The sequence below is a fragment of the Necator americanus genome, chromosome III (assembly GCF_031761385.1).
Source record: "Necator americanus strain Aroian chromosome III, whole genome shotgun sequence".
NCBI classification, from domain to species: domain Eukaryota; kingdom Metazoa; phylum Nematoda; class Chromadorea; order Rhabditida; family Ancylostomatidae; genus Necator; species Necator americanus.
This window is the reverse complement of record NC_087373.1, coordinates 30,576,365-30,602,437: the sequence shown is the minus strand read 5'-3', so window position 1 is coordinate 30,602,437 and position 26,073 is coordinate 30,576,365. Positions and strand designations below refer to the sequence as shown.

The window sequence follows — 26,073 nt, the reverse complement described above, 5'->3', positions numbered from 1 at the left end:
AGTGCGCAGGTTGCTTTCATTTGCATTGCTTCACTGTGCAAGGCTGGTGGCTCATTATTTCTTTCTCAATATTTATGCCTTAATTTCGTAGTTCAGGATCGTCTTATGGCCTATCAATGAAAAAGATAACTACAGTTATACTTGGGATCTTGACGTTTCTTGGTAAGCTTCGAAATCGTCGAAACGTTTAAAGGGGGCGTATCATGGAACTGAAGAAATTGGGGTCTCTGAGCGGACTAATATAGAGTTCGAAGCAGACTGAAGCGCGCAGTTGGGACACGCTCCTTCCATAAACGATTCTCCTCCCCTCTTTCATTCCCTCCACTATAGTAGCTCATATAGCTTTTAAAAACAAAGTATAAAAGGATAAAGTGTCTGACGTTAATCAATCCGCCTGGGATGCGCCACCACGTTCAGTTCAATTCAGAATCGTTTGAGGTTTACGAACGTGTAACTGACCTATACAATGACCTGCGGTGGCTAGCGATGTGTCAAGTCAGTGTTTTTATCCTCCCAAACAAGTCTGGTACCAATTTATCGACCCGGAGGGATGAAGGACTAGGTGAGCACCAAGGCACATGAATTCCACCTCGTTCGATCTATGTCACACTATTATATAGCTTTTTGGCGTCGGCGCTCCAATCCAACGCCGTCAGACCCATCGCACCTCATTTTGTCGCTTTGCGGCCCGAGCACAGGTATCAAACGTTGATGGACCCGTCTCCCTTTATTCTGAAATTTTGTTTCACACACGCATACATACGCACGTGACAGAATAAGCCCGTTATCATATAGCATGATTATTATCTCAACCAGTCTGAATGTCTAAAGCCGGACTTCAGACTTTCTGTGGTTTTCGCTCCGCTCGCCATCACTGATAAATGAAAATAAACTAATAATGGTGACATTTTCTATAGAATTAGAATTGTGATTTTCTAACAACGTTTTCTTCTTTTTCTTAATGGAAATTTAAGCTAAAGATTCATAGTTTTCTGTGTAAATGCGTCAGCTCTACATTTGGAGAACATTCAAACTTCACCTTTAAGCACCCTTTCGATACCGATGTAATATAAACACGACTTGGAATCATTACTCAGAGTATAGGATTCCCTTTTGTTCCCCCCAACAGTTATCACAAAATGATGTTTCATATAAAATGAAGTTAATGACATCATCGTACTGATAAAGATAGCGTTCTACATCAGATCATGTAAACAGTTGGCTACTATACAAGTAGCAGTTAGCATTCATGTTTCCACTTTGTGAAGAACGGAGGAGTCGTAGAAGTGAAAAGCAACGCGGAAAGTGGATACGACTATGAAACGTTTGCAATGTCCAATTTACCTTTCGCGACATGCACACGAAGTTACTGTGCGATATTTCTACACCACGACACAGGAATCCGACGCTGGTGGACCCGTGGCGCCCCATATTATAGCTATCTGGAGCCGGCGCACCAAACCGATGCCGGGTGGACCCGTCGCACCCCCATTTTCGAATTTCGTCACACACACACACACGGACTAAGCTCGTTATTATAATATATACCAGTCCGAATGTCCGGCTAAAGCCGGACTTCAGACTTTCGGTGGTTTTAGCTTCGCTCCCCTTCACTGATCAATGAAAGTTAATAGTAGTGGTGTTTGTTTTTTTTGTTGAAATGTTTTTGTGAAATTAGATTTGTGTTTTTTAACAACGCCTCCACAACGGTTTACCGCCTCATAGTGGCATGGAGATGACACTGGGCGTCGAACTGCGGCGTACAGTGTCACCTCCATGCCACTATCAGTGCGACGTAGGTTCGTCCTCCGGCAGGGTTTCCCAGGCTGAGAAGGAGTTCGACACATCCGACATTCCGACTTCTCGGAATCGGAAGCCTAGCTAAGAATAAGCATTCACCACCGTCTTGGCAAAATGTTGCAAAGTGGTTCCCTGATCCATATAGGTTGGGCGACGACCTGTGGTGAAAGCTAAGCTTGTCGTGGCATGGCTGCTTAGTTTGGGGAAAAGTCTTTCTGCCACTCCAGCATTACACTGCCTCAGTACCCTGCACACTGGGCCCTGCCGTCTCAGACGTCGTATGGCGACCGGTGAGAGGCGATCGAATCTCAGGTTGCTCAGGACGTCATTGATTCTGGACCAAGGCGACACACGCACGACTCGCCATGGAGACTGTCTTAGACTGTGTACTTACAACGCGAGAACAGTGTCGACAGACGCTGACCTGCATGCCCTTCTCGGAGCTGCAGAACGTATCAAATTTCACGTAATTGCTCTGCAGGAGACCAAGTGCAGAAGGAGCGACGTACGACAGATGAATGACGGTACTCGTCATTCGTGGAGAGAAGGTTCCGTCGCGAAATGTAGGCGGTGTTGGTTTTGTTGTGCACCCATCTGTCGTCCATCTCGTCGATTCTCACGAGATCCTGTCACCTCGTCTGGCCATTCTTCGCCTCCGCCCTCTGCGCCAAAAATCCATCAGTATCATCAACTGCTACTCACCAACATCAGCAGCTGATGAATGCGAATTGGACGAGTTTTACGAGGAGCTGGAGGAAGTAATCCACAACGAGAAATTCTTCTACAAATTCGTTGTCGGAGACTTCAACGCAAAACTAGGAAAGGCCACAGAAGAGGAATACAGCATTGAAAGATTTGGACTAGGGGACCGGAATGAAAATGGCAATCGTCTCGCTGGGGTGTTGTCTGCCGCTCGCCTCTTTCATGGGAACTCTCTTTTCATGAAAAAAGATCATCGTCGGTGGACATGGGAATCGCCCAATGGCGCGACTCGTGCGGAGATCGACCACATACTCACCAAACAGAGGTGGTGTCTACTTGACGTCTCAGTTGTACCATCCTTTTGTAGTGGTACTGATCACCGTCTCCTTCGTGCGAAAATACGTCTTAGCCACACAATGGAAAAGAACATCTGCTATCGGCAACGAAGGAGAAAAGAAGTCGTCTACGACGATTGCGTACTCGAGGACTCCTTGTCCCAAGGTGACTGGCACATCGAGGAGGACCCAAACGTGGACTACGAGATGCTGCTCAGAGGATCACGAGCCTGTGCTGAACGTGCCTCGAAGCCGCGCACGACAAACTTGGATCGAATTTCGAAGACCACCAAGGAATTGTTGGAAAGAAGAAGGGCTTTGAGGCTTGATCCGAATGCATCGCACATTGAACGATTAGTAACAAACACTAGCTGCAGAAAAGCGTTGTAGGAGGATCTTTTGAAATACAGGCAGAAGAAGATTCTGGAAGCAGCACAAAGAAGAACGAGTCTAAAGAAGTGCCGCAGGGATCTCCGCGAATATGATATTCCGCTAGCAGCCTTGCTGAGCGAATACGGGGCTCGCACGTCTTCTCGTCGTGTGATGGAAATCATTACGGAGAGGTTCTACTCGGACCTTTTCCGTTCATCAACTCCTGTGTCAAGCCCAATCATCCCCACTGGCGAAGCTCCACCACGGATTCTCCCTTCGGAAGTACGAGTCGCTATCAAGAGCATGAAATCTGGCAGAGCCCTCGGACCTGATTTTATATCAGCAGACTTTCTTCGGGCTGGTGGTCATCCACTTCATGTAATCTTAGCAGCGCACATGACATCCTACCTTCAGAAGGAAAGGATCCAAGACCAGTGGAAGACCTCGCGAACCGTTCTTATCCATGAGAAAGGTGACCGAGAGGACCTTCGGAACTACCGTCCGATATGCTTACTGAGCGTGTTATACAAAGTATTCACCAAGATCATCCTCACGCGCATATCTAGGACACTGGATGAAGCCCAGCCTCAAGAACAAGCTGGATTCCGCAGGGGTTCAGCTGCTTGGACCACATCCAGACCGTGTCGAGGGTCATAGAGGTTTGCCGGGAATACCGCCTGCCCCTTGTTCTAATCTTCGTCGACTATGAGAAAGCCTTTGACAGCGTAGAAACGAATGCAATACTATCAGCGCTGGTCGATCAAGGTGTCGACTCGTCGTATGTGAGGACATTAGCCAATCGATGCACGACTAGGATACAGCTTTTCCTCCGCCCTCTCACCATACCCGTTGGAAAGGGGGTACGACAAGGCGATACTATATCGCCGAAGCTGTTCACGGCTGCATTGCAATGGATAATGAAATCACTTTCCTGGGAAGAAAGGGGCATACGTGTTGATGGAAGATTTCTTTCGAACCTTCGTTTCGCGGACGACATCGTTCTCTTTCCGAGCAGTACCAATGAAGCAGAAACGATGCTCAACGAATTGAACGAAGCAGGGAAGAGAATACGACTGCGAATAAACAGGAAGAAGACACAGTTAATGAAGAACGCCTACTGCGAGGACGGAGGAGTACAACCTAAAGGCTCCCAAATCGTGGAAGCTTCGTCATACGTATACCTTGGAAGTTCTATGAACATGGAAAACGACTTGAAGGAAGAACTGAATAGAAGAATGAGAGCAGCATGGGTAGCATTCGCAGCCGTCAGGGAAGCTACGGACCAACAGACGGACCAAGATCTTCTTGCCCATCTGTTCAACTCGACAGTTCTTCCAGCGCTCTGTTACGCAGCGGAGACGTGGGCAAACACCGCTGCCACGTCTAGGAAGCTACTTACTACCCACAGAGCCCTTAAGAGATGTCTTCTGAAGTTTAACCGGCGAACACAACATCTAGCCGGTCTTCGCAGCTCCGACTTAAGAGGAATGTCCCGTCTTCGCGACCCAGTGGAATATGTATCGAAAGCAAAACATATATGGGCCGGTCACATCATGAGAAGAATCGACGATAGATGGACTAAAAGAACGCTAGAGTGGATCCCAAGAGATGCTAAACGCCCTCGAGGGAGACCGCCAACGAGATGGTGTGACGTATTCGCTACACAGATGGACCAGCTGAGAGCTCAGCTGGATACGGCTCAAGGACCTCGTCAACGTCACTCACGAAACTTGAGAACATCTTGGATGACAGTGGCGAGGCAACGAAACGAGTTGAAGAGACACTGAGGCCCGCACGTCCAGTGAAGACGGGCCATTTAAGTCTCTAAGTCTAAATAAGTAACAACGCTTTCCTTCTCTTCTTTATAATATAAATTAAGGCGAAAGATTACGGAGTTTCCCTTCTAAACGCGTCAACTCTACATTTGGAGAATACTCGACCATCAGCTACAAACACTCCTTTGATGTAACATAGATACAATTTGAAAGCATTACTCGGAGTATAGGCATTCCTCCTAATTTCCTCTAATAGTTATCACAGAGTGGTGTTTTAACATAAAATGACGCGAAAGACATCATCCTACTGATAAAGATAACGTTCCACGTCAGATCACATAAACATCTTGCTACTATTTAAGTAGCCGTTTGCATGCGTGTTTCCACTTTCTGAGAACGGCATGCTGCAAACTTGAGGCGAACGAACGTGAAGAGCAAAGCGCTCAGTGGTCACGGCCATGAAACGGCTATGCAACCATTTATTTTTTGCGTCATGCACACTAAGCTATTGCGCACAAATGACCGGGTCCTCTGACGCCGGTGGATCCGTCGCACCCCATATTATGGCTATCTGGCGCTGGTGGACCCGTCGCACCCCCTTCTACAGGTATCTGGCGCCGACGCACCAATCCGACGCCGCGGGACCCGTCGCAACTCATTTTATCTGACGCCGGGTGGACCCGTCGCACCCCTTTTTTCGAATTTCGTGACACACACACACACACACACACACACACACACACACACACACACACACACACACACACACACACACACACACACACACACACACACACACACACACACACACACACACACACACACACACACACACACACACACACACACACACACACACACACACACACACACACACACACACACACACACACACACACACACACATACACACACACACACGGACTAAGCTCGTTATTATATATCACGGTATTATGGCTATCTGGCGCCGGTGGACCCGTCGCACCCCATATTATGGCTATCTGGCGCCGGTGGACCCGCCGCACCCCATATTATGGCTATCTGACGCCGAGTGGACCCGTCGCACCCCCTTTTTCAAATTTCGTGACACACAGACAAACACACACACACGGACTAAGCTCGTTATTATATATCATGATCATGATCATGATCATGTTAGGCGACCAAGTAGACCTCATTGGTTTTCGACCGCTCGTAGACGGAGTGCGTGCAGAAGGGTGGCGTTCTAACGTACCTTGTGGGAATTAAAGCGGTTTCCACGTCGTTTTTCATGACCATTAGATAGAATCGAGCGGTACCAGTCTCATACTTGCAATCTACACCCCGAACTCTATATCTACCCACAGAGACTACAACGTCGTCAGTTTCGTGATTCGCTGATATTAAAGACTATGAGTAGATAAATACAGCACTAATATTTGTTAAACAAGTTGTTTTTAGATTACTGCGCTAAAGTGGAGCAACGTGAGTCAGCAAAAATAACGACGTATGTTTCCTCAGCTACGTCATCTACGCCAGATTAAGAATTTACCGTGATACGATCCATAGAATAATAGGAACACAAGGATTTATAACTGTTTTCTGAATCAGAATACATCGAAAATAATCATCTCACAATAACCTTACTTGTTGGATAACTGGGTCTGTGCTAGCGTTTGTGTTCACATTCTCGTTGTCTTCAATCGGGGTGCGGAGGTGACTGAGATTCAACTGATCCACTGCGTCACGAGTATGAGTGCTCTAATGCTCCATCCCCTTAACTGTCCTAGAAAACGGTAAAAAGGCCTCGGTGATCGATGATGATTTTCCTACAAGGCACCTAGCAACGTGCCACTCCTGCAAGCGCAGCCGTACCCACGCTAGCGAGCGGATAATCGGTGGGCTGCTGACGCTGTCTCTGCCGTTCGCTGATAGACGCTGCGGGTAGGCTTGTCGTGCAGAAGTGGCAATTTTCTGACTGCTTTCAAACAGACACTTCGCTATGTACGAACACACTCATCATTTTTTCTACAAAGAAAAGATGCAGCGTTGAAAATAGATACAAAGTATGCTTGAGATCAACCTCTACACGATATTATTTTCTAACAATTTAGTTTCAGTGTATCTAATTTCCATGATCAACACTTTACAATTTGATGATTCTCACGACATTCAAACATTCCCTTCAAAGAGGTTCTCTACCTTTCTAAGCTACCCTTAGGAAACCTGTCTTACATTTTGATAGTTGAACCGCCCAGCCGAACTTCCCGCCCGACACTGTTTTCGGCGAGAGGCACGATACCACCAGGTGGTTTTGCTTGAGACTAAAAAAAGAGCCGAAACTCAAGCATTTTTTTCACCGAATAAGTAAAGAATCGACTAATGTGGTGGTATTTCATTGGCGAACGAAGGTCCCCACCTAATCTACATCTTTCATGACTCTTCATAATGAGTAAGCGTTGCGCAGTCGAAGCAGCTCTCAACCTACGCAAAGAGCAAGCCTTACCTCCGATGACTGATCTGGGTGTTGCCCCCGTCGGGAGCATCCTCGAGAGGGTACTCTAAGGTTGTCCTCGTGTGCTCCAAGCGTGAGCGTAAATGGGATATTACAGTATCGATTAACTTGCAACGGAACGTGTCAGTTGCATCACTCACAAATGCCACAACTAGAGTCAAGCTCAACAGGGTCTACATTCTCGGTATTTTTTCCAAGCCCGTTGCCTTGGCTGTGGTTCCGTTACATAGTAGTTAGGTACAGTGGAAGTCTCGGTAATCCATTCATGCGCGTCGGACCTCCTTCCCTCTGTCAATGTCATTCAATCCGAGATTCCCTCTGATGGTAGAATCTGGTACCTGGCGGCCCCCATTCTCATGCTCCAGCTACCGTATGTACGAGATGGGCTTTACACACTGTGATCGAAGACCACCGTCTACGTTTACGCTTAGCGGTGGCTTAGGTGTAGCCCACCCCCTAAGCGACGCCTGAGAGTCTCGGATCACAGAGTTATCCTTTCCTCATTTCTGGCCTTTTCGTGCTCCATGTAGAACTCTCACATTATTATCGTTAAAGCTTCATACACCACAAATTTCGTCTATCGTAGCAGTGATAACACCATCTTCACTCCCTTAATAAGAGAAAACGAGTTGAAGAATATAGTCTTTTCTGAAATCCCAAGATTTTTTAGGTTTTATGACCGTGAATGGCGCGGTTCAGAAGACCAAGCACTAGAACTTCGAGAAACTTTGATAAAAATGGCGAAGACAGGGGCTGCTGGTGTAGGTAAGACTGTCGCTGTAATCGGGCATGTTGGTAGTGATTCTCACCGGTATTACGATTCTTTTCCCTCTTTTTCTTTTTCCTTTTCCTCTCACTTCTGAGAAGCTGACACACATCAGGAACATTCCTGACCATCGTATTTCCGACTCTTTCCTAGAGTCAGAACTTCTATCTGCCGAACGAATATTATTTTTCATCACGAACTCATTGTTTCCTATTTTTTTCCCTAAAATCTTGTCATGATCCCCTGTCAGTAAATTAATCCCGCAGCTGCGTCACTAAAGAAATGATAGATCCTATATGGAACACAAAACAGTTTTATCTCTATTAGAAGTTGCGAAACCAACAAGTAATGAACAATCTCGTCTCTGCAGTAATTTGTAGTACTTTTTGTCCATAACCGATATTTTTTCCTCTAGATACAATCGCCATGGAAAATGGAAAACCAATAATTCAGTCGCCCGGTAAAAAGTTCACCTATGAACGTCGATATTACTACTGGGATCAACATCAAAAGCCAAAAAAAGAAGAATTACTGTGTGGTTTGCTCATGAAAGAGTTGATGCGGGTACGAGTTCATCTCAGATATCTTGTCTCCTTGAACCATTGTGGAATTTCAATAATCACCATGTTTTTATAATTAAACTGTGTTGTAATTCAAAAGTGAAATGTGTTATTTATATAAGTTCCAGTTCTCACCTTTGGCTTCGTTTTAAATCTTAAAAGCGCTATGATGAAGAATTCCAAACAGTTGCTAGAATTGTTTTTTTTTTTGGAAAATATGAAAATTAGGCGACGCTATTTCGTTATATACTATATCAAAACATTTAAACCTGCATAATATTTGAAAAGCCTTTTGTTATACTGTAGCAGAAAATATGCATCATAATTGAAATTTCAGAGATTGAAGTCTCTGACTTTGAATACATCTGGTTTAGGAACTGAGAAATAATCCACGTTGGGGAAATGATCCCCTATGCATTTTCAAACAATATTCTCTTCCTTTTTTTTGTTTTAAAGAGGCTATTTCACATATTGAACATACGAACTCAATCGCTAACACTATCAGTACCATAAAGGATAAAGCGTCTAACGTTAATCAATCCGCTTGGGATGCGCCCCCACGTTCATTTCAATTCAGAATCGTTTGAGCTTTACGAACATGTAACTGACCTATACGATGACTAGCGGGGCTAGACGATGTGTCAAGCCACTGTTTTCATCCTCCCAGACAAGTCTGGGGCTAATTTATCGAAAGGCTTGGTGAGCATTAGGATGGATTCGAACCTCCGATCGATCGTGCAGGCAGCGGAACCTCTAACTCACTGCGCTACCCCCGCTCTTGTCTGTCACACTTTCAGTATCTTAAAGAATTATCCATTGGAATTATAGATACCCGGGAAGCAGACAGTACCAACAAAAAATGACGAATCAAATGATGATGATGATAACTCAAATGAAGAAGACTCCTCGGAATCCAGTGATGAAATTCTCAAAAACGTAACTACTTTCTATTCTTCACACGTTTGACGTTTCCTGTTTTGAAATGAGTTTTCATTAAGCAAGTAGTCTAGAAAGGTCCACAACAAATGAATGTCTTTCCGCGACCAATCTACAGAGAATTAAGAATGAAAAATAATTCGCTCATGTCTATCGCTTCGTTCTCGCTAAAAACAAGAACTCCTTACAGTTTCTTCATTTCATTCAGATATTCATTCATTCCATTCTTCATTCAGATATCCTATATTTGGAGGATATTCAAATCTGAATTCGCTCGGTATCTGTATTCCTTTGACACCGCAGCAATTTGAGAACATATTTCGAAGTGTTAGACATAGTGTCGCATTTAGTGTCACAGCCATAAAACGATTCACAATGTTTCATTTCCCTTACAACAGAATCGCTTGGAAGGACTGAGCAGTTCTGATGCACAATAGTCCTGCTGATTCTGAATTCCGTTGTGGTTGCACCAACCACTTCCGTGGAATCCCTCTCAGTGCTTTCTGGTGCCGACGGACCAATTCGACGCCGTTGGAACTGTCTCAGTGCTCTGCGAAATTCGTGACTGAAACATGCACCGGATGATCACACCGCTGTTATGCATCATGATATGTATGGAATCATGTTACTTTTATAGCTCCAATATCACGATGGCGATCGTCCCAAGCAGATCACTTGGGCATGCACTGAAGAAAAAGAAGACTGTTGTGGAATTGATTGCTGCTCTAAGTCAACAGACATCCTATCGTATCTGTAAGTAGTTCTATTTCCTTTCTAAACGCAACGCATGCTTTTTCAGCATAAAGTTTCTCCCGCTTGAACGTGTTAGGCGGCAAAAATTAAAAAAAAAAAGAAATAAGAAAAACTTCTCTTGGTGTGCCTTATTCCCAAGATCGCCGCTAAGTTCGATGATCGTTCACATGGAGCTACGGTAGAAACCGCAAGCATGCGTTGCGCATTAAAGACAGCATACCACGAAATTGACACTGTTGGGATCCTTTTACGAGAAAACAGAGCTAGCGTGATAGATCATGAGTGTAAACGCAATCATCGAGATCCCAATTCCCCGAGCTATCCTAAAGAAGTGTCTTGTCGATGGAATTTTTCTACAAGACACCTGACAACGTGTGCTGTGTGCGAGCGCAGGCATACACACAATCTGATTACGCGAGCGTAGGAGGAGAGACAGGGTCAGCACGTACCATTGATTTTCTAGAATGCTGACACTATCTCGCTCTCTATGCCCGCGCTCACATACGTAACGCGTTGTCAGGTGCCTAGTAGGAAAATTCAACCAACAATTCTTTTTTCAGCGCCATTTTTTAAGGACTTACGGGGAACTGAGCGTGCTCGCCATCATAATCATGATCTAAACCCCTCCTCCCTCCCTGCTCTATTCTATCCTAATAACGTCGTCAATTTTGTATGCTGCATTTAATCTTAGTCCAGTCGAATATAATGTAAGAAAAAATTTTTTAAAGATTCCGGCTCTACATCCTCCCAATAATTGCTTCCTGTTCTTGTGGTGGTTTTGTTTGTCTTGTTTGGAGAAATAAGAATGCTATTTTACGACTTTTTAAAAAAAGACTAGCAGGTAAGTTATCATTATCAGATGGAATCACAGGCATTACAGAGCGTTATATGATCTCAAACAAAAGATAGAGGATTTTCTGAGAACTGCAGTCTTCTCCGAGTGAATCAAAGAACATAGTAATACACTTTATTAACTCAGGATTAAACTTTTGTGGGTATTCCGTATGCATCTTAATGTTAAACAATTCTTAACGTTATCCTCGTCGTCCACAAATCAGTCAGCAGTCAGCAGCACTGTGTCCTGTATTATCTTGAGCGTCAGATCAAGCTGGAAATCGATACCGCGATTTCTTCTTTGCTCAAGAAAGAACATTTTTGAGCAAAGAAGAAACGTGAACATCATTTCGATTTTAATTAATCGAGGATTTGATATCCATTCTGCATGAACACTGTACTTCGTCATATTGTTGTGGATGGTCAAACGTGTAGAATGTGTCTGGCGCTAATCAGTCCGATGCCCCACCACGTCCACTTCAGGGCAGAATTGTATGAGGTCCACGAACGTGTAACTGGCCTATACAATGACGTGCGGTGGCTGGCCGATGTGTCAAGTCAGTGTTTCCATCCTCCCCGAAAAGTCTGGTACCAATTTATCGACCCCGAAGGGATGAAAGACTTGGCTGGCACTATGGCGGATTCGTACCTCCGATCCATCGTGAAGACGCAGTAGAACCCCTTACCGACTCCGCCATACCCGCACCTGATGGTCAAAATTACACCAAAATTACCAGATTCAGTGCAGTCTCATTAAAATAGAATTCATCGCTTTGTTTTCAAGAGAAAAAGAACTATGTTGTCCATTGAAACGACCGCTCATCTGTCTGTTTTTTGTTCTTATTTTTTGCTGAATAAACATAAAAAGTAGTTGTGGATCCTAAAAATAAAACCCTCCATTAAAATACCTGCACTAAAGTCGGGTCAGCGCAGTCATGGGTGTGTGCAGCGCAGACGATTAGAGGTTCCGTTGTCTGCACGATCGATCGAAGGTTCGAGTCCGTCCTAGTGCTCACCAAGCCTTTCATCCATCCGTGATCGATAAAGTGGTACCAGATTTGTCGGGAGGATCAAACCACTGACTTGACACATCGGCTGGCCCCCGCAAGTCATTGTATAGGCCAGTTACACGTTCTTAAACCTCAAACGATTCTGAATTGAAGTGAACGTGGTAGCGCAACCCAAACTGATTGATTGACGCCAGAAACTTTATCCTTTGCACTTTTCTATAGTCGGGTCAAAACAACGTGAAACTCGATACAGTTGCAGTTGAGTTCGAAGCGGAGCGGTTAGGGCCATAATGAAACCATCGCGAACCGCAGCGATGAGTGGTACTAGCAAAGGTTCCACTCGAAGCTAACCGCTTAAATCTACCGCATCGCTTTGTGCGCTGCCACATACACAGCTGCACTGAGCTTCACGTAGTTTTAGCGGTGACTATTCTAGTATAAACCCCACACTCTTATGACCGTATGTGCAGCGAAATTAATCATACATGTTTATGAACATCGATGTCAAAATATATACGATAACAAATAAGGGTCATAGTTCTAGGTAAATTTTCATATCGAAACTAAAACCAGATTAATGAACAGATGGCGAAAACCTTACACAGGCGGTACGGGACGCATTCATTACCGATATTTTCCCAAATTCTTCTGATTCTCAATATAGTTGTTGGTATTTTCTCTTAAGACTGTCCGAAAGGTCCGACTTTCAATGCTGAATTACCCTGTTTTTGCGTAGGAACGCTGAGTATTGAGAAGCACTAACTTCGAATTCGAGAATCGCTAGTCGATAAGCGTCTTTCTCACGAGGACCACTGCCCTTTGCAGTTTATTTCGAATTTGTAGAATAACCGGGTGCACTGAAAGTTTAGCTATAAACACTAAGACTATTACCTGAGCACAACTCGAACTCAAAGAGCTCGACAGCTCAAAGAACACTAGGATTTCTGAATGAGTTGCACTTGGAATTTTCAAATTCCAGTTGAATTTCCTGTTTTTTTTTCCTGTTGTGAATCCTTATTACACCAAAATGCGACCATTATTTCAGACGGCAATGAAGTTTGGGAAACTCCTAGGCCACCGCCTGACATTTCTAATGCGAATTACCCACGTCAATCCTATCCAACACCTCCGCAACAGCAAGAACTTCAAAATTTACCAGAAAATGGAGTGAACAAGGAAGACGCAAGTCAGAAATTACGATCAGATGAACAGAAGAAGCCGAGCTCACCAAAGAATGAAGATAAAAAAGAGAACGCAGGTCCGGATCCAGCGCGCGACAAAGAAGAAAAGACCGCTGAGAAGGGTAATGTAGAACAAGCTGAACATTAAAGAAATAGCAAAATAACTTCTTTTGTTTAGAAAAATCTATATTTAACTTGAATAAAGAGTGAGCGTTAATGTTCTCACCATTACCAGTAATCATACATTGTATTTACAAACATAAGCTGGACTTTCAATGCACTACGCTCTAATGGCGGTTACTATATCTACAATAGAGTACCTTTAATTCGCCACACCGCTACATCAGTTCTTTTCCGTGTATCAGGGCATTAGAATGTATTCAAAAACTGCTGCTACACTTTCTTACATAAGTAGCTGTTACCAGATTTAAGTAATGAATTTCTGAGAAGAGACATCACCGATCACTTCAAAAACTTCAGTTAAAGCGATTCACGAAATTGACATGGTACGGAAACCCCCGGGATTACGCACCCAGCGCTCAACGTCCCTAATCGTCGTGAAAAAAAAAACGGCGTGGAAGATGGCGTTTCTTCCCACGGGGTAAGTTGGACGCACCACCCCCGTGCACGCGCCGCGTCCGCAAGCGAGCGGCCGATGGTCAGTGATGACTTCTCACCGGCCTATTCAAGTAAAACCACTGAATAGGCTGCTGAGAGAACTGAAGCGTGCATAAGAGGATGTGTTCTAACGTAACACATCTTCTTATGCACGCTGTAGAAACAAAAGCCGTTCCCATGCCGCTTTTAACGTCTTCCAAACTCTACGGGTTTCCAGCGATTTCCTTACTGCGTCAATTTCGTGATACTCTGCCTTTTAAAAAGAACATCTGCCAATGCGGTCATAATTAGCTATTCCAAAAAGTAGAGATACATTAAAGAGGTATAGTGCATGCTTCCTGTGTACATATAAGTTAACGAAGTGAAAGTCTACAAGGATCACCTAAAATATGCCCTAGAAGAAAAACTCCTTAGAAAAGTAGCTTCTTTTTCTTTTTCGGCTGCGGAGCTGCAACGGCGTTTACCATCCATGATGGAACTTTCGATGACTGTGAACTGCTTTGCTTCGACGAATTCTCGGTGCCGAATTCGTTTGCTGAAAATATAACTACGATATGTTATTCTACAACAAGACATTGACAGAGTTTTGAAAACAAAAAAAAAAACACACAAAGAATCTACGACGTTAAAGAAATTACTCCCTTTTTTCCTTCTTTTCAAAAAGTAGTAACGATTCTCTGGAGAAAAAGAGTTGTTTTTAGTAAATAAGAACATCATAACGATCACTATGATTTAGCCTGTTCTTTGAAATAAAGGGTACAATATTGATTCCTAGTATTTTGTTATTGTTGTGCAGGTCATAACCCACACTCATAACAGATTTATCAAAAAAAAAAAACCTGTCTCGGACAATCAAAACCATTAAGAAGTGAGTCAAAATGAGTTTATAAGAGCACCATTTGATAGTACCTGAGCAACTGAGCTATGATGCAGGTTTAAAAGCTGATTTTAGTGAATAAATGGCTATAAGGAAAAATCTATGATGATAGATATGGAGATGAGCGACTAACAATTTTCTGAGGGTTGGCGGGTTGGGAGTAAAGTTGTGAGTGATATTGAATAAATTTTGACAAGTGCGACGCTGCGCAATCATTTTAACGATGCAGCTTCAGTGAACCGGTTGATTTTGAATCCACGATTCACGTCAACTAACTAAAGAAATGATATATGAGATGAATGTACCGGTTGCAAGCCGAGAGGATAGTAAGGGAAAAATCACAGAAGAAAACCCGTAGAAAACTTATAAGGAGACTTAATATCCAGCGGAAAAAAAAACAATTAATTCTGTCTTGTTATCTCACCCGTACTGTCTTCCTTTTCCGAATCATTGTCTGCATCGTATTCCCAAATCAGTATAGCTCTCACTATTTTCAGACGATTGTAATCAATGAAGTCTTTTGGCAACGCTTCCATCAACGGTTTCAGCCGAAACACATCTAAAGAGAAAGGAATGCTACACCTATGCATAAAAACGCTCGGAGCGAATTCAGAAAGGTGCGGAGATCTCTTACCCCCTCCTAGTGTTTCCCTTGCCGCTCGCAGAACTGTAGAGATGGTATCTTCATTAATATCAAGCACATCCAGATGCACAGGAAGTCCAAGCTCGACGGCCGAACACAGATATGACCATGTAGTAGATTCGCTGACGCAACGAATTTTGGATAAATCGATCTTTAAAAGAAAGAATTTCAGTTGATGAATGTAATATTTATAAGCAATATGCCTAACCACTTACCACCTTAGCTGCAGAAAGCAAATGTGTCTTGTACGTTTGTTGAATGCTAGGAGTAAGTCGGGAGATAGACTCTTGTAACTCGCTGGGAATCTTGAAACAAACTTGCCAATGCACTATCACTTCCAAGACATTGTGGTCATTTGCGTATCGTATGTTAAAATGTTGTTTTTATCTTATTTTATATTTCAGAAACCACCTCTTTAGGATGGAAAATTCTGGATAGTGGTTATAATCTGATCCCAAGTCCCAACGGCTCTGCATTTCCGGACAAAAATTGTTTGACCCCACTTCGCATTCGCATCGATTGCCTGCTGGCTGGACATTTTGAACACCAATGTGCTGGGTTCATCATACAAGGTGTCTCTGTTACAATCTTCAGTGGTTCCCTTAGATGTATGAGCTCCAGCATAAATTCTTGGGAACGTTAAACCTATTTCTTTTAATAGATTGCTGCGGCCTTTTCTCACAATTATCTTGTTTTCTTTTTTCTTGTCACCAACCTCACAGCTGTGAAAGGTACTGCCTTAAACGCTTACAACAGGTTCCCGCGTGTTTTCCGCAATGTAGCGGACAGTTCAACGTAACGAAACAGATGTTTATTGCGAAAGATTCTACATTTCTCTAAACAATCCATCAACCAGGTTATGGGCTGTGGCGCTGCGTACATAAATACCTTTCTTGTGCTTCTTTGTTTTGGAAAATTTGAAGGTAAACTATTCCGAGATTTCCCACAACAGCTGTGCTTACACCTCTCTTTCGAAGAAGCACTGACTAGTCCACTAAGAGCGCAAAAATCAAAAGAAAAGACACTCAAAAATCCCACATTTCATAAGCCTAATAGGTGCGGGTAGATTAGATTCCAGCAATAAATACTTATATAAAGTTTTAACCCGAAAAGGTTTTTTTTGGAAAAGATAGGAAGATAGGGCAAGTAATTTAGAATTATGGCCACGTTGTTTTGAGGTCACCTTAAACAAAACTACTGAATCCTGACTGAGCTAAGCGAATAAAATAAAAAAAAAAACAAATATTAAAACTAAAATTAAAAATCAAAAGGGAATAAAACTCACTATAACAGAATCAGTTATATTGGTGGTAATGGGATGCTCAGCAACAAATTGTTTAATACAGTCTAGGAAACGTTGTCCAAAACGCTGTCTTCTCTCTACAGGTAAATCTGAGATGGATTCCAGGCCAGCCATACTAGAAAGGTGAGAATACTGAGTATCCTCCAGATAATTTGAATATATGAACTTTTCGAACACGTTCGAATCGAACAGTCCACGAATTGGAGCATTACCTATCTGGTCGAACATTTGCCAATTGATCCAACACTTTGTTTGAAGCTATTTGGAATGGTCCGCAGTCTAGCTCTTTTGCCAGATCCATCCGAAGATTATCCAAGAGGCGTCGCAACTCCTCCACCTTAACATACACGACGGGCTAGACCAAATTTCAGAGACGAAGTAGAGAAAAAGCGTTCTTAAAAACCTCACGTATGCTACCGTATTCTTACTCAAGCACCCTATTTTCACGAATTCCAGTCTTTTTTTTTTTGGAGATGCATAAAAGGCAAACATCGACAACTGATTTCAAACATACCAACGGCACAGTTCTTAACGAATCCGAGGAATTCTTTTGGAGTGAAGGATACGACGACGCAGAGAGGTATTTTCGCAACTGTTTTGTTCCAAGAACACGACTGAAAATCGGATAACAGAGATTGGAATGGATATCCAGACAGTATTGAGAACAAGCATCTCAGCCGTTCTCGAGGTTATGAATAACATAACAATACTGTAATCGCACAATCTTCAGGAAGATAAATGAACAACAATGTAGAAGAATCTTTCGCAAATATTTCGAACTTCTGAAAACCTTTTCAGAGCATATGTACGCATATTTTCACCTTGAATAATAAGGCACAATTTAATAGTTGAAAATAATAACTGGCAGAAACATATGGGCACAAGTGGAAGCGTAGGATTTTTGCAAGTGCAGGCTTTTATCACATACATTTTTGCCCCCGCCCTTCTCGCACACATGCAAATAGCGCTAGAAGTATAAACATGTTTCATCGAGTGACTGCGCCTTCGATTGGGACAGGTCAGATGAAAAATACTATTTGTTAAATAGAAAAAAGAGCGAAAAGCTTGATTCTAGACTCTCAATCTAATCTTCAGGCTAGAACGACCTGAAGCGTGGTGCAGCTGCTTGTGCAACCACACCAGGCATCATGGTGGTTTTGATCCGACCTCATTCGGTTAAACATATTTCCAAGATACTGGTATACCAAAAACTTGTAATTTTTCTACTGAAGACATTCCAAATACCTCTTCGGTTCATCTTCGAGAGCAATCGAGCTAACCGCACCGGTTGCTGATTTCGTTGCACCAGCTACAGTAACCTTGTTTCGTGCAGAAGATGCTGCCACAAGGATAGGAGACGCTTCGATCAATAGTTCCTATAAGATCACACGGTAAAACTGCAACCATTTCAGACTTTCATTCCAATTGAGAAAACGTCCCACTTTTGTATTAGCCAAGTACCACTTTTTCGCCTTATCGGACAAATTGACACAAGCCCCATACGCCATATCTCCTTTTCTTATTTCCGTAAGCCATCCATGTATACGCAGCTGAGTGCCTTTAAGCGAAAGGCAATTAGTATTAAAACATAAGCTACAAATAAGATGAAAATTTTAAAAAAGCAGCTGCTCGGAAAACAAACCTAATGCTTTCCACCATTTTTCGCTCCTTTGCTTGCCAATCCCAAAAAATCCAGCTACTGAACCACGTGCGCGACTTTTTTCCTTCTCCTAAAAGTAGTCGAAATTTTCCATGCATCGCATCAAAACTGAATAACTTAGCTGAAAGCAAAGACCTCAATCTTTTTTGTGAATTCAGCTAACCTCACAGTTTTCACTATTACTTATCAGAACAGATACGGGTTTTCATGCAGCTCCTCCTCATTTTTGTTGAACGAAAATGAGGGGAGTTAGAATATATAAGTGTCTGTATTTCTTTTCGTGCAACAACTCTGTCTTTTTCAAATATTTCTTAAACATTTCTGGCCCTTTCCAGTGACAACCATGATAAAAGTGTGACGAACTCACCGATCCACGAACATAGTCTATCGGCTTCGTGAGACCGCTGAATCCTCTGTAAATCTCGTCGATCACACGGAACAACCACCGTGCTTCCTCTCCAATATCTATGCATTTTGATGATGAGCTCTGGAAAAGATAGAGTGACCCTGCGGGAGAGGAAAATGAAGCAATTTTCTATGCAATGAAGCTGTGGGATAAGATGGTTAGTGTAAACACAACAGCAGTTCTAAAACAATAAACCGAGCAGTATAAGCGATTAAAAAGAACTAGAAAAAGAGAGCATGACTGCTACATCAGAGATATAGTAGTGGAAATGAATTCAATAGTCTTCTGAATAATGAATTTTGTAAATGGAATAAATGATAAAATGACAAATACGTAAAATTATCTTAATGCAAGATTACCTGTTGATTATTCATTTGCCAGTCACAGTTGTCACAGCAGTCTGGACGGGGTTCAGAAGGAGCAGGTATGGACGGGTCGAAATGACTCAGGAGCAAGCTAAAGGTATTAGTAGGTACTTTTCCTTTAAACAAAACATTCAAAGAAAATAAATAGGCAGTAAAAAAAATGAGTGAGATGTGCGTGCAACAGGAAATGATTGATTTTCATAAATAAACAGAACAACGAAGCTTAGGCTCGTAATAACACTTCGTTACAAAACCCTAATCCTGTTCCTAATGTGCTGAACCGTTTACTTTCCACAGAATTTTTGAGACGAAGAAAAAAGGGAAAGGAGAAAAGAAAACATACTATCTTCTGCAACGCATAGAATTCAAAAACTCTTCCATAGATCGGATCATCTCAAACGCGTGCGAGAGATACGGCTCCTTCATGGATTTGTTGATGCGGGATCTAAGAAAGCAAAGTTACTTTTCTTCATCAAAAAGTCATTTTAATAGAAGTCACAATGGAGCGAACCTATTCATAACGATATCCTTCTGTGACCAAAATGCATGACAGTGAGCTGGATCTCCATCACGACCGGCTCTGCCGATTTCTTGGTAGTAGCTTTCGATGTCTTTGGGACCTTGAAAATCTATTTTGCCTGTTTTAGGTCCATGCGCATTTTACATTTTTAAGCTGTTTGAGGGACAAGTGTTCAAGTAAGTAGGTGATTTTCTGGCGCACCACTCTTTGTTTTTAAAGTGTTCCTCGATCATGCACTTGGAGACTTGAACTTCTTAACCAACCCCCTTTTTTGAAAAAAAAGGGGGAACTCACTTCCATAATGAATAACCTTGCGCACATCCGATTTGTCAATTCCCATTCCGAAAGCTACGGTAGCAACTATTGTGGTGTACTAAAGCAAAAAGCGTAAGAGTAAAAGTGGAAAATAAAAAGAGAAGGTACAGAAGTACATTCACGAGTTTTACCTTATCCTGTATAAATCCATGATGCGCATCATTCTTAGCCTTCTCACTCATTCCTGCGTGATACATGCCACATTTCACTCCTCTAGCTGGAAATTCATATTAGTGTCCAGAACGAGACAGAATTCGATCACCACTGCTCCGCAGAGCCTATCACCGCACCGTAACTCGATCGGCATCATCAGAGAGTGACGGCATTAGCCCTACCCTCGCCGCAGATGTGCCTCCTCAATCCGGTTGAACCCGTCCAGGGCGACTCTATTTCCTACCTCTCAAATGCTGGTGAACTGTTTCCACCATTGCTCGTGTTTGACAGTAGATTATAGTTGCTCCGCCAAAATGTCGACCCTATAAGTGGATGCGATTATTTTTTTTCTTGATATTATAGACACATGAACTTGCTTCAATCACGCTAATCAACCTTCAGAATGAAACTGACATAAAGAAAGCTACAGGAAAATGCAAGCAAAAATTGAGGAAAATTCTTTGCTCTAGTTCCTTTCCCTCATCGATAACGCCTAATGGAACCAAATATAGCAAAAAAAGAGTCAGAACTCAACGTTAAGAACTAACCAGCTTTTCATCTTCATCTCTAGCAAACATTTTCGCGAGGTCGTTTTCCATGGAAGTCTGCAAACTTACCGACAGATACAAATTCTTCCTAAATGTTCACAACGATATTCAAACTTTTTGTTTCGCACATGGAAAACTATGCTGTTTAATGTCAGCAACAAATTTCTATAATCAACATCCTTCTCTTCAGTTTTTCCCAAAATTCAATTTTTTGTAGCCCTACCAAAGTTTCGATAGCATTTTGTTGCAGATTTCTCTTTGTTCTACTCAAACATCAAAACCTGATAGATTAAAAAATCTAAGTAATCGCAAACTTAAATTGGTCGAAAGGCTGCGCATCTATCAATAGGTTTTTTTTTTTGGAATCAATTAAACTAGTTTTTCAAGCAAATCAGATATAGAAGTAAAATTTTGACATAAACCATCATACGAATTTCGTGAAGTGTGGTTGGGTCCGAACGACATGAAGCATGGATCAGTATACGGTTGGGCTCAAAGTGGTGCGATGGCGCGTAGCGGATTAGAATCAAGCGGCGACCCACCGCTCATCGCTGCAGTTCGATATGGTCCCTCATCGATCCCAACTTCTAGTTCCACCGCACCGCTTCGAGCGCAGCCGCTTACGCAACTGCACTCTGGTTCATGTCGTTTTGACTATGGCTCGCGTTCAAAAACTGCCATTATAGAGTAATGTCAGTTAAAAGAAGGTCTAAATTTACATTAAAAAAAGACCTCTAAAATGTCCCAGATACCTGTCAAACCCAGTGCAAACAACAACAGGATTGATCAATTCCAAATTGTCAATTATGTCCTTACGTACCACCTGTGTGGCAGTTGCGGTGAGTGCCATCAATGGACATTCGCTGGAAGATCAAAATTTGACAAAAAGTATTATATTATGATATAGATATTCTACTCTATTATTTTATTTCGCTAAGGAATGTAACAAAGATACGCCAACAGCGGACGAGCCTAGGTTGAGGAGATATGAGTCAAATGTTGTAGAAAAAAGTCTTAATTTACCTCAAAACATTTCTGATCTTCGCCAAAGCACGATATGATGAACGGAAATCGTGGCCCCATTGGGAGACACAGTGAGCTTCGTCGATAGCTATCAATCCTACCTCTGGAAAGGAAGAAATGTTTCGGGAGTTTTCGAACTAAGAAAAGGCATAGACTCACTAGATTTTATTCGGTGCAACAAGCTAGAAGCATTTTCGATATACTCTGGCGTCAAGTACAGAAATCTAAATCAAGGAAACAGTGCATGAAACAACAACAATGACTAACATTTCAAAGTCAAAAGGAAATAAAGGATTTAGAATATTTTTGGCCTTTTATTCCTATTCCGCAATATTGTCTCCACTTTACTAACAAATAAATCATAGAGTAAAGGAAACCTCAACGAGCCACTGTCGATTCCCGTCATAATACGATCTTTTTCACTTTTTGAAGTTGTTCCACTCAGCAAGCTAGCAGATATGCCATTCAACCTGCAAAGCTAATACGATTTCCTAGAAATCAGTGAACTGAAAAATGATTCAACACCGCACAATAGATGCAACTACTGGGCATCACCAACTCCATACACGAGAAAATCAAATGATGAATGTGATCAATGATGACCTCCCATGAGCATTCGCAACTTTAAGAAATAAAAAGTAAGTAAGAAGTAGTAAGAAGTGGTCCACACTTAAAAGTAGCGGCCTCTTTACAAAGCTCCACTTCTTTGGCCTATAGTTTGGAGATTACTGCAGTTGATTTCTTGTTTTTATCATTATAGAGTGCTCTTAGAAAAAAATCTTGGATAAAGTACAAAAAAACTCACGTAAGGCTTCTTACTTGATCATTCATCAACGAGATAAGCGGAGATACAACCAGTGTCAATGACCCGGATACTAGTCCAGGTAGTTGGTAGCACACACTCTTACCATATCCTAAACAGGAACAATTTTCACGGAGTTTCATAGGAAATAAATTAGCTAACCGGTTGACATTAAGACAAGTTGATCCTTGCCGTCGAGCGCATTCCTCACAATCTCCCACTGCATTGGACGGAAAGAGTTGTGACCAAAGTAATGCTAAATTAATAATATCCAGTAACTGCGATCATTTTTTTTCCAGATAACTTTGCGGCCGTTTGTCACCTTTAGCAGACGATTAACATTCTGTGGTGGCTCCTTCTCATAACATGATCTACTGCCTGCCCGATTTTCAGATAAAATCGACGGAAATGAAGGCTTCTCGGATGTGCCTAAACGTAGAGAGTATATTCACATCTCCTCGATAGGCTTCTATATGTTCATGATTTATGATGGTCCAGAGGAATATTTATCACTTTCTATCTAGTAAATAAAGGGGGGTTGCAAAGTCTTGAAAAAAATAGAGCTCAAAATGGTTTGTTTCGAAAAAAGAGGGGAAATTGCTCGGTCTTTTTAGTTTACATGTATGCCACTCCTTTTTTCTTCAAGGAAGAGGAACGTAGATAAAATTGAAGATGAAAAAAGGAGCGTTGCACAAGAAAGAAGATCTCGGATCTCGGAAATAAGATCAGTGAGTGGTTACTAGCGTAAAAATGCCTTGCTATCCACTGAAATCATAATCGGATTCATAGTCAACTCAAAGCGATCTGAAGTTTGGTGCAGTTGCGTAGGCGGATGTGATCGAGAAGGGGCCTTGCCCATTCCTGCAGTACTATTGCACCCAGCGGGGGTCCCACCTCGATCGCAGCTGCTAGTCTACCCTTCGAGCGCACGCAATTCCACTGTTCTTCAGGTATCTTGACCTTATTATACTCAGCCTTTGATCCCTCACCAGACACAGTGATTTTCTGAATAACCTATCCTCTATTCAAAAATAAAAGATTAAACTCAAGTGACGAATGCTCTTAAATATATGCTTTTTTCTCCACTTTTCGAAGCTTGCACAGTTAATGTATGAAGTTAATCGATGTCATCAAAGAAAAGACGAAGGATAACCTTCATTTCTACCGGGTGGTGGTGTCGGTGGAAGATTCTGATCTTCTCCTTCCTCATCGTCACTGACCACAATTCTCTTTCTTTTCTGAGACATTCGCAAATTAACTGAAATCTGATCACAATTGTACGGTTTGCATAACTATTCTATAATCACCATTAGAATTAGTGCAGAAGCATGTGATCCTTCTTTCTTCTTGATCTTTTTGGTCAAAAACATTTGAAAACGTACTTGGTGGTGGTGGTGTGGGAGGAGGGTCATCGTCATCACTTTCGTCTTCTTGGCTTCTTTCTCTAACCGGTGATCCTAAAAATGACACTAGAAGTATTGACTGCAAGTCAAAACAACATTGCTTTGATGTGTAATACTTTACTTATCAAGCACTGTTGTGGCATTAAGAACTACGTAATAGTAGCTACTTGGTTGCAGATATAATAAACCGAGGTAAATGGTAAATAACTATGATGACCGTATGAATGAGTTGATATGGCAGCACTCGACTGATGAAGCACATCACCTGATTACCCGCACTACATCAATCAAAACAATTATCTCATTTCGCTCCTAACTTTCAACGGGTTCACATTTCTTGCAGAAGCTGTTCTATCCACTGTGATGTGGCTAAAGCCTGTGGATCTAAAGTCAGCAACTAAGAGAGAAATCCCCAAAGGTTCTTGAGCTTTGCCACAAAGTCTGAAAAGAGGTTGCCATAGATAGTCCCGGTTCGCTAATCTATTCTTGACAGCAATTAAAGTCGCGGGTCCTGAACAGCGTGAGCTTTCTTCCCCTTCCAGATCCAGGAGCAGTGTAGTCAGAGAAGAGGAACTGAAGTTTGGTACAGTTGCATGAGTTGCTCAAAGTAGATCGGTAAATCTAATGGCTGCAATCGACGCGGAGTTCTCGCTTGCTGAAGTCAGACTCAGCCGCGCCCTTATTTCTGGAACTGTAGCAGAGTCAAAACGATATGAAGCACGGTACAGTTGCATAAGCGGTTGCGCCCGAAGCGGTGCGGTAGAGTCCAGTGGTTAGGATCGAGTGAGGATCCTTCTTACCACTGTTCATTGCTGCCGTTCGCGATGGTCCCATCTCGATTCCAACAGCTATCTCCACCGCGCCGCTTCGAACGCAACCGCTTACGCAACTGTATCATGCTTCATGCGTTTTGATCCAACTATAAATAACTAAATCAATCGGCGCCCTAATATCGAAGCATTGGTCTTAGAGGATCTATGACATGTAGGATAAAGTTACTAAGCGAAAAAAGAAAAAACAAAGCTTCCAGAAATAAGAGCCCTGTTGAGTGCCGCTCTCCCTCCCAGCTACATTCTCACCTACACAAGTTGCGGGGCTTTTACTTATTCCTTGGGTTATACCAGTTGGATTGGAGACGTTGGATGCCGACGGAATTGCCCTTTTGCTGCTTTATATCGCTCGAATCGGATAGAGAGTATAGCTCATGACTTTGAACATGCTCATAGTGAAGAAATATACTCACTATCCCTATCTATTCGTGGAGAGATCCAATACTGCCAATTTTGTTACACGGTGCCTTCAACCTTTCTTCCGTTGTTGAAGATCTCTTCCGCGCCCGCAAATTCACTAAGCGTGCACGCAAACATAATTATTTTACGTACCATGATAAGGCAACTTGGATGCTGCCTCATTGGTAATCTTTTAAGAGTTCACGATTGATCAGCACCCCAAATGTAGTTGGCACACTTTTTATGAGTCAATCTCATTCGTAGTAAAACAGATTCGTACTGCGCTTGTAATTCCATATCTGTGACTAATTTGCGGCAACAACATCTTTCACATCTTTCTTGAGATTTTGAGCATCCTGAATGGTTGGACTTACCTGGCGGAGGTGTTTCTGGTAAGGAAGCATCTGAATCATTGAATATCTCATCACGTTTTCCCATGCAAGAGTTTTCCACGACTACGTCATCATCAAAAGAATCATACCCGTCTCCGGACATACTCTGGAAGCTTAGGATTTTCCTGGAGGATATAACACCGAATCGTTTGCTAAGAAGCAATAAATCTCAACAGAACTCCTAGCAAACTAAAAATTTGTTTCTTTATGGGAACTTATAGTATATGACCAATGGCTAAACTTTTATAATAGTTTGCCATCAGTGATAGGCTAATTGTCAGAATGTTGTGAAACTATC

General features: G+C 42.4%; 2 protein-coding genes across 3 annotated transcripts; one reads left to right on the top strand and one right to left on the bottom strand.

The window, feature by feature from the left end:
* Positions 1-116: 116 nt before the first annotated feature.
* On the top strand, positions 117-13,666 carry RB195_011485 (uncharacterized protein; the record flags this gene model as incomplete). Of its 2 annotated transcripts, XM_064192915.1 has the most annotated exons (12): positions 117-162; positions 2,368-3,136; positions 3,248-3,681; positions 3,776-3,868; positions 3,975-4,925; positions 6,425-6,470; positions 8,149-8,243; positions 8,660-8,808; positions 9,633-9,740; positions 10,378-10,493; positions 11,222-11,334; positions 13,383-13,666. In XM_064192915.1, 12 exons carry the CDS (start codon positions 117-119, stop codon positions 13,664-13,666), a joined length of 3,204 nt encoding a protein of 1,067 aa, XP_064050498.1. The 2 variants fall into 2 exon arrangements, with proteins under 2 accessions (XP_064050498.1, XP_064050499.1); XM_064192916.1 differs by lacking the exon at positions 117-162 and having other exon boundaries at positions 2,319-3,194; positions 3,252-3,859; positions 3,934-4,925.
* An 880-nt stretch (positions 13,667-14,546) lies between these two features.
* On the bottom strand, positions 14,547-25,878 carry RB195_011484 (uncharacterized protein; the record flags this gene model as incomplete). The annotated part of the gene is made up of 28 exons (XM_064192914.1): positions 14,547-14,671; positions 15,438-15,572; positions 15,648-15,807; positions 15,872-15,961; positions 16,942-17,074; positions 17,172-17,296; positions 17,474-17,573; positions 18,205-18,335; positions 18,402-18,517; positions 18,602-18,689; positions 18,987-19,106; positions 19,385-19,481; positions 19,734-19,835; positions 19,902-20,010; positions 20,205-20,283; positions 20,357-20,442; positions 20,623-20,701; positions 20,927-21,014; positions 21,679-21,789; positions 21,950-22,052; positions 22,109-22,173; positions 22,327-22,419; positions 22,755-22,863; positions 22,914-23,007; positions 23,074-23,180; positions 23,905-24,009; positions 24,134-24,208; positions 25,758-25,878. The coding sequence occupies 28 exons, from the start codon at positions 25,876-25,878 to the stop codon at positions 14,547-14,549; spliced, it is 2,946 nt and encodes a 981-aa protein (XP_064050497.1).
* Between the last annotated feature and the right edge of the window lie 195 nt (positions 25,879-26,073).